The following is a 12,547-nucleotide window of genomic DNA, read 5'->3' on the forward strand; positions in this document are numbered from 1 at the left end:
CTCCATCCCCGGCGCCCCGGGTCCCGCTCCACGCCCCGCCTCCCGCAAGGCCCCGCCTCCCGCGGCCGCCGCACCCGGGTCGGGGTGGGGGCGGGGGCGGTGTGCTGCCGCCGCAGCCAATGGGGAGGCGGCGTGGCGAGGGCGGAGGCGGTTGTGATGCGCTGGGCCGGCGGGCGGCGGCCAATCAGCGGCGAGCCCGAGGGCGGGCTGTGACGCGGCCGGCGGTCCTCGTGCGGCGGCGGTATAGGAGCGAGCGCCACGGCGAGCAGGTCCAGCCGAGAGCTACCGCCGTCCGCCGCTCGCTGCCTCCGCACCGCCGCCGCCCCCGGCCTGCCCGTCAGCAAGCGGGTGAGCGGCCTCCACGCTCGGCCTCCGGGAGGGGGCCGTCCGGCCGGACCCTGAGCCTCGCCCTCTCTCGCTGCGGCCGACCGCGCCTCCTCGGCCGCCTGCCCGGCATGAAGACCAAGTTCTGCAACGGGGGCGAGGCGGAGCCCTCGCCGCTCGGGCTGCTGCTGAGCTGCGGCAGCGGCAGCGCGGCCCCGGGGCCCGGCGTGGGGCAGCAGCGCGACGCCGCCAGTGACCCGGAGCCCAAGCAGCTGGGCGGGCGGCAGCCGCCGCTCGCGCTGCCCCCGCCGCCGCCGCCGCCGCTGCCGCTGCCCCCGCCGCCGCCGCCGCCGGCGGACGAGCAGCCCGAGCCCCGGACGCGGCGCAGGGCCTATCTGTGGTGCAAGGAGTTCCTGCCCGGCGCCTGGCGGGGCCTCCGCGAGGACCAGTTCCACATCAGTGTCATCAGGTCGGTGGCGGCCGCGCGCGGGGCGGGCGGGCGGGCGGGCTGCGCGGCTGCGGTCAGGTGACGCTGGCCGGGGGCGGGGCGGGAGGCCGGGCCGGGCACGGGGGCGCGGGCCGGGCGGGGGGCAGCGCGGCCCTCGAAAGGCACCTTTCCCGAGCCCTTGTGAAATCCGAGCCCAGTCCCGCGCAACGGGCCCCGCGGCCACCAAGACCCTCCGGAAGGCAGGCTGTTGAAAAAATACCGGTTTCGTGGGAAAACAGGTCTCTTCTCAGGAGGACAATACTGATGGATCACAAAGTACTTTTTGTAGAGAGCCTGAAAATATGCAAGTGTTTTTGCGGTTTAGGGCCCTGAATGAAGGAGGGATGTTGTGGCAGGCTTAAAAAAATATGCCTTGGTAACTTTGACTTCTAGTTGCTCAAGTCCATGATTTGAATTTCTTTTTTTTTTCCCACTGAAAGAGACATTTGTTGGTGGTGAAGGGGTGACATTCGCTCCTTCCCCACTGACACTGTTCAGACGTGTAGGTGTGTTACTAGCCAAAATTAGGATGTGTGGCTCCAGAAGTTACTAGGAGTAAGGTAGAAAAATCACCCCCCCCCCTCGTTTAGGCTTAAAAAATCAATCATAAGTTTAAATTACAAAAAAAAGTAGGTGTGTACCTATTCAGATTTCTTAAGGAAAACATAAACTTGATTTTTGTGGTACTGCACCTGTGACATCACCCCTCACCATGTAGGAGCCTTCCTTCCATTCAGCCCTTCAAATATGTGTTGTCTTTTTCTGCTCGTTTTCTTCTAATGGGCTGACCAGGTTGAGTGCAGTGTCGAGGCGCTGGCTGACTGCCACTGATAATCCTCAGATGCTGTTTTAGTCATTTGATTCCTTTTTCTGTGCCCAGCCTTTCTCCGGAGCTGCAACTGCAGCAAAATTAACTGGGCTTCACTTTATTTTTGTGCCTCTGGCCTCTTATAGGTATGCTTAGGAGCAGTGGAGGTCAAAGGTAGAAAGAAAGAAGCCCTCGGTGTTCTGATAATCCCTGAATTGCCTAAGGAAACTTTTTTTTTTTTATGAAATTCTCTCCCAAACTACCGTGTTTAGTTAGGCCTGAAAGTCCTCAGTGACATCATCCATCTGTAAAATAGAAAACCTCGAGGGCAGTGACTTGCCTTCGGTCATTGCTCTGAAAATGTTGAGACGGGAAGTTCCCATTTGGGTGCAGTGGTAACGAATCCGACGAGGAACCATGAGGTTGCAGGTCCGATTCCTGGCCTCGCTCCGTGGGTTAAAGATCTTGCGGTGCCGTGAGCTGCAGTGTAGGTCTCAGACGAAACTCGAATCCTGCATTGCTGTGGCTGTGGTGTAGGCCAGCAGGTGTAGCTCCGATTTCAACACCTAGTTTGGGAACCTCCGTATGCCAGGGGTGCGGCCCTAAAAGGCAAAAAGAAAAAAGAAAGAAAACGTTGGGACACCCTGGATCCAGTCACAAGATGTTTTTGTGGCCATTTCTGGGGCGTGTCACTCGTCAGATAACCTCTAAGTCTTGCTCAAATCCGACAGCCTAAAAGCACTTTCAGTGAAGAAACTCGTCAGTAGTCACTCCAGGAAAGAAATAGAAGCTTTTTATTCAAGCCAGTCTGAGGTGGTAACCAGGAGACAGTGTCCAGAGAGCTCTCGGACTGTTTGGACGCGGTAGAGGAGGCGGTCAGGGTGATGGGAGGCGTGTCTGTGGCCAAGCTCACGTCTGGCCAGGACGTCGCTGCTGGTCACGAGGTACCAACATCTTAGCTGATGGACTTAGTGGCCGAGAGTGGGAAGGTGCAAGAAGCCAGGTTCGTAAAAACTTTCTCCTGAAAATGTCTCCGTGAGGGCCAGTCCCGTCAGTTCTCTGAGGGCACAGAGTGCCCGGCCCTGCTCCTTGCCCCGCAGTCCTTTCAGGTTGTGCTGAGGTCAGCAGCCGCAGAGGCTGATGATGTGGTTGGCCCTCGCAGAACTGGAGGGTGGGCAAGACTCTGTCTTCTCAGTCCCTTCCCTTCCCGTCTTACTTTTGACCAAGGTTTGGGAGGCACTGGGTGACCAATTGGTCCCCCCCAGGTCAGGGGGGCGTTTGCGGATAGGCCGCTCTGTGCTGTTAGTGGACGAGGCCCTGTTAACAGCAGCCCAGAGCCTCGACTTCCTAGTCTGTTCTGGGCCAGGAGGAGTCCCCCTGGTCGCTTTTCCCCATACCTAGAGCTACCCTGTGAGAGTCGTTGATCTTACGGAACTGTTTATTTGGTTAAGGAGTCCAAGTTGCCTCATCCTCAGTTTTATTGGAGGCTCAGTCACACGTTTGGTAATACAAGAAACAAATCTTGTGCAGCGGGCGGGGTAGCAGTGATATTAATAAGGCCGTAGGAAGTATTTAAGCCGAGAACTCCCATGAGTTGTGGCCCAGCATTGCCTCAGATTGTCTGGGCCGCTCGCTGTCTCTAAGGGAAATGCTATATTGGCTTTGCATATAGTTCAGCAGAGGTGTTTGCAGGTGCAGGGCGAGGGGTGGGTCGTTAGAATTCCTAACAGGATTGACAAAGGAACATTGTCTGGTAAGGAGTTACATGGCTGGCACCAGAAGAAGAGCAATTGATCGTGGTTGAGCCGGTATCTGCCCCTGGGGAGGTCTGGTTAACGCACGCGCAGCACAGACGCGCAGGACATACCAGCGGGGAGGCGGGAGGCCAGACGGGGCAGAGGAAGGCTGTGTTTTTCTTGTCTTGCCTTCAACTGTGAATTTTCATTCCATCAAGGATGGTTTCTGTCTTTTCTCCAGGAATTAGTGGTCTTGGGAGACAGAGCTTTCCTTTCGGTTTCGGAGGGCCTTTTCAGACAGTGCTGTGTGGTGTGGTCCCTTGCCTGCCGGTCCTGTGTTCTGGAATAGACTGTAGTTATGGAGTGAGTTTAATAAGAAGAAAAGAGGTGATTTAGGATGTGGGAAGAGGGGTGATGCTTGGTTTAAAAAAAAAGGCAAAAGAGGTAGTTCACAGTGGGGAAAGAGAGAGACTGGCTTGAAATTCCGTGGCCCACCGTAGGCGGGCACGTTAACAGGTGCCACTCGTCACGTGCTGCTGACACTCCCTGATCCGTTGCCCAGCCCCAGCTTTTCTCTGCCTGATCCTGACTGAGACCTCACCGCCTCAACTTAGTCCGTCCCGTCGGCCCCACGTGGAACCCTTTGGCTCCTCTCCCCCTGGAATAACTCGTCCTGCTTTTTTCTTTGAGTGTGAACAGCCGCCGCCTGGGGCCCCAGGCTTATTTCTCACTCTCTGCGTTCTCTGAGAGCCCCCTCCTCAGCACCCGGGGGCCACGAGCCTGGCCTGCTGTCCTTGCCTAGATCCCCCCGGATGTCCTCGAGCCCCCGCCCCCCGAGCCACGGATTTCTCATCCATCGCGACGCCTTTGTTGAAAAGTTTGCCGCAGCTCCTGTAGCTGGAGGATAAGATGTGAACCTGTGTGTGTGCTCATACTTGGGTCCCGGCTGACTCTTTGCCAAAGTGGTTCCTTTTTTTTTTTTGTTATCGTTTTAAAATCACGCCTTCCCCCTAAGCAGCAGCGACTGGCAGTGAGCTGGTTACACTTGACCTTGCGCTTCTCGAATGAGCTTTGTGTTTTCGGTCTCCAGGCCTTTCTTTGCTCCTGCACTCTGCCTGGCAGCCTGGCGTCTGCTTTTCAGATACTCCTTCAAAGCCAGAATTAATCTCTTCCTCATTCAGGTTTCTTCCGTAGCCCTTCACACACGCCTGCCTTTATGTCACAGCATTTTCGGCGCTGGTGTGTGCTTACTTGGTCAGCTCTGGAGACTGAATTCCCGGAGGGCGCGGCAGCTCTAGTCTTTGCGTTCCAGCCCTCGGCGCAGCCACTGGGTTTTAGCTTAAATTGGCTTCTTTGCTCTCCTCCCTACGTGGTGACAGGGGTCTTTGTTAGCAGATGACTGGTTGCCCGAGTCCCTCCAGCTCTGAGTGGTATGGGGAAAGATCAAAATTATCATAAAATGAAAATTGTCACGAGTGACAGTTATAATCATCGTCACTGATAAATGTCACCTGAAAATTTTGTCCGGGCGTAGGCATCACAGCTTAAAACTAGTTTCTCTCTCTAGCCACGGAATCAACATGTGTTATGATCACTCGCATTACAGATTTTTTTTTTTCTTGCCAAACCCAAAGCATATGGAAGTTCCCAGGCCAGGGATTGAACCTGCACCACAGCAGTGACAATGCCGGATCCTTAACCCGAGGGGCCACCAGGGAACTCCGTCTCATTACAGATGATAAAACAGCCACAAAGAGTTGTCAGATGAACTTTTTTAAGTCTTGCGGGAGGTGCATAAGATCATGAAGTTTGATGACAGAAAGGTTTGAGACTGCAGTTTCACGTCCACCCCCTACCAGACCCACTGCCAGTTGAGAACTGATGGGGTGGATGGTACCTGGGCCCTTCCAATAGGATCATTTCAACATCAGAATACAGAGAGGCCCTTGAAAAGACTGGCAGAGTCCTCACTTATATTTGCAGAATTACACAGTAAAAGAACAGGAAGAATTGTGCTTGGTGGTGCCATTGTGAAGGTTTTTAGAAAAATTAGGCCAAAACTCCCTACTCATTTTCCTTTTTTTTTAAATATACATGTCTGCACCCGTGGCGTATGGAAGTTCCCAGGCCAGGGATTGAATCCAAGCCACAGCTGTAACCAGTGCTGCTGCTGTGGCAATACTGGATCTTTTTAACCCACTGCACTGGGCCAGGGGTTGAACCCGTGCCTCCACAGCAACCTGAGCCACTGCAGTCAGATTCTTTTTTTTTTTTTGTCTTTTTGCTATTTCTTGGGCCGCTCCTGTTGCATATGGAGGTTCCCAGGCTAGGGGTCGAATCGGAGCCGTAGCCACCAGCCTACGCCAGAGCCACAGCAACGCGGGATCCACGCTGCGTCTGTGACCTACACCACAGCTCACGGCAACGCCGGATCGTTAACCCACTGAGCAAGGGCAGGGACCGAACCCGCAACCTCGTGGTTCCTAGTCGGATTCGTTAACCACTGAGCCACGATGGGAACTCCCGCAGTCAGATTCTTAACCCACTGCCCCGTGATGGGAACCCCTTGATGTCCTTCTAAGGTACATCGTTACATACATCACCTCGATTATGTTATGTTTAAAAGCACAATTGTTTCATTTTTCAAGACCAAGTTTCATTTACACTTTGTTTTTACTACTTACTGTGAAAATTTGGTCCCTTAAGTGGCCTTACTTCTTAAAAAATAAAATTTTTTTAGGGCAGTTTTAGATTCATAGGCAAATTGGGTAGAGAGGAGGGAGAGTTCCCCATCTACCCCTCCCCAGCCCGCCCCCAGCCTGCCTCACGCCTGCCGTCCTCCTCCGCCCGTGGTGGACTTGTTCCAGTCCACGCACCCGCACTGACACGTCATTGTCCTCCAAAGTCCGCCGTGTGTATTTGGGGTCACGCTTGGTGTACCGTCTGTGGGTTTGGACGACTGTGTAGTGGCGTGTCGTACCCACTGTTGTAGGGTCCCCCAGACCCCCCTGTCCTCTGCCCGTTTAGCCCTCCCTCCCTGCAACCCCTCCTCTGTTTAGTGTCACCATAGTTTTGCCTTTTCTAGAATGTCACGTGGTTGGCATCACACCGTGTATAGCCTTTCCAGTTTGCCTTCCTTCGCTGAATAATACGCATTTATTTTCCCTGTGTCTTTTTATGGCCTGATGGCATGTTTTGTTTTAGTGCTGAATAATATAATACTCCATCATTTGGATGGGCCACCGTTTTAGTGAACTATTTACCTACTGAAGGGTCTCTTGCTCGCGTCCAGGTTTTGACACTTAGGAATACAGCTGATACAGACATCCGTGTGCAGGTGTTTGTGTGGACGTACGTTTTCAGTTCATTTGGCGGCTGTGAGCTCCGTGTAAAGCAGCCCCCGTCACGCCGCGCACCGTGCCTGGTGCCGATAAGCATGGTTGCTGGGTGGCATGGTAAGAGCGTGCTCAGTTTTGTAGGAAGCTGCCGGACTGTCTTCTGACGGGACCGCACCCTCTTGCATCCCCGCCAGCAGTGAACAAGCGTTCCCGTGGCTCCGCATCCCCGCCAGCATTGGGTAGTGTCAGGGTTCTGGATTTCAGCCGTTCTGGTAGGTGTGTGCTGGTATCTTGGTTTTTCTTTTTTTTTTTTTTTTTTTTTTATGGCCTCACCCACAGCACAGGGAAGGTCCCAGGGCAGGGATCAAATCTGAGTCGCAGCTGTGACTTGCGCCACAGCTGTGCCAGTGCTGGGTCCTTAGCCCCCTGTGCCGCAGTGGGAACTCCAGTGTCTTGCTTCCGTTTGTGATTCTCTAACATTAGACAAGTGATGCTCAGCATCTTTTCACATGCTTACTTGTCCTTTGTGTATCTTCTTTGGTCCGGAGTTCATTTAGGTTTTTTGCCCGTTTTAATCAGGTTGTTTTCTTGTTGACTTTTAAGAGTTCTTTGAGAATTTGGGATAGTAGTGATGGTGTCTTTTGCAGAGCAGAATTTTTATTTTTTTTAATGGCTGTACCTGTGTCATTCACCCTATAGGTCAGGTAGGGAGAATTGACATCTTGACAGTATTGAGTCTTCCTGTTCTCAGGCGTGGACTGTCTGTCCATTGACTTAGTTCTGCTTTGACATCTTTTGACCAGAACTTGGTGGTTTTCCTTGTGTAGACTTTGTACATACTTTGTTTGGTTTATACCTTAATTTAATTTTGGGGGGTGCTAATGTAAATGATATTTTTTTTCTCTGCTTTTTGGGCCACACCCAAGGCATATGAAAGTTCCCAGGCTAGGGGTTGAATTGGAGCTGCAACTGCCGGCCTACACAACAGCCAAAGCAACACCAGATCCGAGCCGCATCTTCAAACCACACCACAGCTCACGGCAAGCGGGATCCTTAACCCAGTGAGTGAGGCCAGGGATAGAGCCTGCAACCTCATGGTTCCTAGTTGGATTTGTTTCCGCTGAGCCGTGACGAGAACTCCCTGCAGTAATATGTTTTTAATCTCAATTTCTTCTTGTTCATTGCTGGTGTATAGGAAAACGCCTGGCTTTTGTACCTTACCCTTGTGTTATATAACCTTGCTGTAATTGCTTATTAATTCCAGGAGTTTCGTTCAGCTCTGACCCTGATGCCCACGTCCTCCTCCCTGGTTTGCCTCTCCGCAGGAGCCCTGGCGGCCAGCCCAGACTCCCTCTGTGATGTGCCCACCCTCTGTCCGCTGGCAGGAATCTGGTTCTGCCCAGGGACAGCCTTCACCTTTAGCTTTTCCAGAAGCCCCTTTTGCACCACAAACCATCAGTTATGCATCTCACTGGGCCTAGTCCTTTATAGGCTGTCACAGTCCAGGAGCTGGTGGTGGGAGGTCAGCGTGGGCTTAAAGGGATGTGGGGCACTTTGGGGAGGAAGTGGGAGCATCCTTGCACTCTGAAAGGTGGAAGGACCTTTCCGGGGGGAGGCGCAGGCAGAGGCCTGCCGTGGTCCGAGGGTGCAAAGGGTGGTGGCTTGAAATGGGTGGTGGTTTTGTTTTTGGGTTTTTTTTTTGTTTTTTTTTTTTTTGCTTTTTGCTTTTTAGGCCCAAACTCATGACATATGGGAGTTCCCAGGCTGCGGGTTGAATCTGAGCTTCAGCTGCCGGCCTACACCACACCCAGAGCAGCTCAGGCTACGAGCTGCGTCTGCGGCCCACAGCACAGGTCATGCCGACGCCAGATCCCTGACCCACTGAAAGAGGCCAGGGATCGAACCTTCATCTTCCTGGATACTAGTCGGATTTGTTTCTGCCGTGCCACAAAGGGAGCTCCGAAATGGGTATTTTAGAAATAGTTTCTGGGGGACATTTGGCAATATCGGGACACTTTTGATTGTCACAATTTGTGGTAGAGGGCAAGGATACTGCCCAGCATCCTGCAACGCACAGGACAAGCCCCCCCTTTCCTCGACCTACACGTCAGCAGTGCGGAGGTCGAGCAGCCTTGGAGCAGGGGTCTGAAGGCCGAGCTTTTCCCCGCCCGCCCACACTCCCTCAGGATTCACCTTGGCTTTGCTCTTGGGGATGATAAGAAGCTACGGACACCACCCCACGTCGTGGTCACAGACCCCAGTAGATACCGTTACACTCTTTTACAGAGTAATCTGCTCAAGGCCGAGCGGCGTCTGCAGAACCAGCAGCCCACCTGGGGCTGAGCCTGTTCTTTTAAGTCGCCTCCAGGCCTGGTGTTCAGAGAGCTGGGAGCTAAAACATCTCTTCCTGGTTATTGGGTATGGATGCTCTCGTTTCCTGAAGTGTTATGTTGTTGTTTTTCCCTGAGCCAGGGGTGGTTTCAAGTGGAGTTTTCCATGGTAAACAGAAACTTTGCAAAAACGTACTTTTTATCTTGTTTATGCTGTAAATTCGTAGTTGTTTTGATATTGTGCTGTCGTCTGTTTTCTGTGTGTACAGCCTTGTGGACTTGAAGAGTAATTTTTTTTGCTAAGATAGTGTTACGGTGTTATTTTTCTCCCAGTCCTCTTGCCTATACACACACACACATACACACACACACACACACACACACGTTTTTGTCTTTTTAGGGCCGCACCTGCGGCATGTGGAGGTTCCCAGGCTAAGGGTCAAATTGGAGCTATAGCCACCGGCCTACGCCACAGCTCACAGCCACGTGGAATCCGAGCCTCGTCTGCGACCTTCATCACAGCTCGTGATCCTTAACCCACTGAGCAAGGCCAGGAATCGAACCTGCAACTTCATGGTTCCTAGTCGGGTTCGTTAACCACTGAGCCATGACGGAAACTCCCCGCTTGCCTTTCGATGATGCCCTTGCAGCCCTGAGGGCAGCCCCGAGCCTTATGGAGACAGAGTCTTTGTGTGCTGGGCTCTGGGCTGTTGCTTGTAGCAGTTCTCAGAGGTTTCATGACTTTGGTTTTCTGCAAGACAGCCTGCTAGTTCCAGACTAGAACCTTCCCATCTCAGCTTAGCAGTTGGAAACCTTTATGTTGAAGGTTTCTCATCTCAGTTCGATGTGGCTCCTTTGCCAAATGATTGACAATGTAGAGATGTCTCTGATGGGTTGAATGGATGAGCAGCATGTGCATAGAATGAAATATCATTAGCTTGAAGAAAAAGAAAATTCTGATATGTTATAACGTGGCTGAAGGAGAGGGACGTTATGCTAAGTGAACTAAGCCAGTCATGAAAAAACAAATATTGTCTTGGATGATTCAGAGACAGAGTAGCCTGGGGGTGCCAGGGGCTAGAGGGTGGGGACTGGCAAGTTGGTTTCTGCTTTAAGGGAGTCAGAGCTCTGGAGGTGGTGGCTGCACAGCAGTGTGAATGCACTTAGTGTCACTCAGCTGCACCCTGAAAAAGGTCTGAGATGGCAAATTGTGTGTTATGTGCGTTGTTTCCTAATGCTTATTTTTGGCTGTACTCTTGGCATGTGGAAGTTCTGGGGCCAGGGACCAAACCCATGCCTCAGCAGCAACAACTGGAGCCGTGGCAGAGACAATGCCAAATCCTTAACCCGCTGAGCCAACAGGGAACTCCTATTTTACCTCCGTTTAAAAATTGGAAAAATAGGAGTTCCTGTTGTGGCGCAGTGGTTCACGAATCCGACTAGGAACCATGAGGTTGCGGGTTTGATCCCTGGCCTTGCTCAGTGGGTTAAGGATCCGGCATTGCCGTGAGCTGTGGGGTAGGTCACAGATGCAGCTTGGATCTGGCGTGGCTGTGGCTGTGGTGTAGGCTGGCAGCTACAGTTCCAACTTGACCCCTAGCCTGGGAACTTCCCTTTGCCACAGGAGCAGCCCTAAAAAGAAAAAAAACCCATACACACACACACACACACACACACACACACATTTATATCTATGTAACATCTAAATTTTTGGCTTAGGAATGGTGTAGTTGGAGACCTTGGCGCTGCACCAGGCTGTGTAGTGTGAATTTTCCCTGCCTAGAATGCGATAGAGTAAGACACCTTGTCGAGCTCTAGTAGCCTAAAGTAGCATAAAGGATATAGGCCACTTGTAAAGCTCCTTAAATGCATGTTGCTAAAGTAAAAACTGTATTACACAGTAAACAACTGTCTAGTAAAGTGATTTTTCTCCAAAACTTTAAGAAATTGTTTCCATGAGGGAGTTCCCACTGTGGCACAGCAGGTTAAGGATCTGGCGTTGCCACAGCTGTGGCGTAGGTTGCAGCTGCGGCTCAGATTCGATCCCTGGCCCTGGAACATCCATATGCTGTGGGTGCGGCCAAAAAAAAAAAAAAAAATGTTTCCGTGGGACAAAGAGAGTTGACACACTAGCTCTCTTGTCAGCATTTACCTTATCACTTGTAGTTACAATCGCCAGCTCCTTCCTGTCATAAACTGAGTGCTTGAGCTCAGGGTGTGACATTCCCTTGCGCCTGAGAGCTGCACAGTGTAGACCAGCGCCCTGCTGCTGTGTTAAAGTGACTCGCTCAGTGCCTCGAGAAAAGTCACATCCGCCGGGCGCTTGGGCCCTATGCTTGACTCGGACTTGACCTCCTTGGGTACACGGGGTGTACCTTCAGTCCAGGAGAACTTTTTCTTTTTGGTCGCACCAGCGGCACGTGGCTGCTTAACCCCGAGCCGTTCAGAGCAACCAGCCTCGAGGGATGCTTGTCCCAGCCTGTGGGAGGCACTGCGTGTTTTCCGCAGGGTGGGCGAGGCGGCTGGAAGGGTTTGTGCCCGTAAGTGCCCCAGAGCCCGGGGCCGTCCTGCCCCGTGATGAGGGCTGGGCTGGGCTGGGCTGTCCTGCCCTGAGCACTGAACCTGGCCGGCCGTCGGCAGGATGGTTTTCACAGTTGCTGCGGCCCAGCCGCCTGCCCCCGGCTTCCTGACATCCCAGTGGGGCTCTTCTTGCTCTCTGAAAAGCCAAAAAAAAAAAAAGAGGATCTTGATTAATTTTGTGCCTGACTTTACTAGGTTTGGGGGTTTGCGGGTTTCCCTGGGCACAGCTAACGTGTCAGCTTCCCTGAGGCGCGTTTTGGTCTCACGCACTCGACGTCGGTTGGAAAGGGTTGTGCTGCGGGCTCTGGAGCAGCGGGGCTGATGGAGAGCATGACCAGGAGGGAGGGAAAACCGAGTTGGCCAGCTCTAGAACCGTCTGTAAAGTCGACGGTTGTCACGGTCCCCAAGAAGGAAATTAGTCGCTCTCCTCACAGGTTGATATCAGTGAAAAACCCTTCGGCTTTTTAATGGGCTCCATCAGGAAATTCAGGGCTGAAGATGAGGCCCGGGCTGAGGAGTCCTGACCCGTGCCCGGGGTGTATCTGTTACGTGGCTAGAGGAAGAAAATTAGCAGGAAAGGGGTTAGTTCACTGGAGTCCGATGTAGGAAAAATTTCCCCTGTTGTTTTACGAGACAGTGTGAAAATAAGGTGAAGCAAGATGGCTTTGAGAACGAAGGACATACCAGGCATGCCTTGCAAGCGGGTCACGTCCAAGTTCCGCCGGGTGTGGGTCCGTCTGAGCTCCGGGTGCCCTGCCGGGGTGTTTCATGTTCGGAAGCGGGACCCCAGACCAGCGGGGGGCTCAGCTCACGACCAGATACATCCCGTTTGCTGCAGGAACAGAGGAGGGTCCAGAGAGTCTTTCGATTTTTCTGCAAGATGACTTTATTTGTTAACCGCTGAGGACCCTGTCGTGAGGATGCTACCGCACACCCGCGCGGTG

At 52.8% G+C, this 12,547-nt stretch overlaps 1 protein-coding gene across 4 annotated transcripts in view; it reads left to right on the top strand.

The window, feature by feature from the left end:
• Window positions 216-12,547, top strand: part of CHKA (choline kinase alpha) — a 58,160-nt gene continuing 45,828 nt past the window's right edge. For 2 of the 4 annotated variants that reach the window (XM_005660610.3, XM_005660612.3), the window contains exon 1: window positions 220-793. In XM_005660610.3, the coding sequence (XP_005660667.1) occupies window positions 456-793 (338 nt within the window). In that variant the 5' untranslated portion in view covers window positions 220-455. Of the gene's footprint in view, window positions 794-12,547 lie in introns of all 4 variants that reach the window. The other 2 variants (XR_002341423.1, XM_005660611.3) reach the window with 2 other exon arrangements.

The sequence above is a fragment of the Sus scrofa genome, chromosome 2, assembly GCF_000003025.6.
Source record: "Sus scrofa isolate TJ Tabasco breed Duroc chromosome 2, Sscrofa11.1, whole genome shotgun sequence".
NCBI lineage: Eukaryota > Metazoa > Chordata > Mammalia > Artiodactyla > Suidae > Sus > Sus scrofa.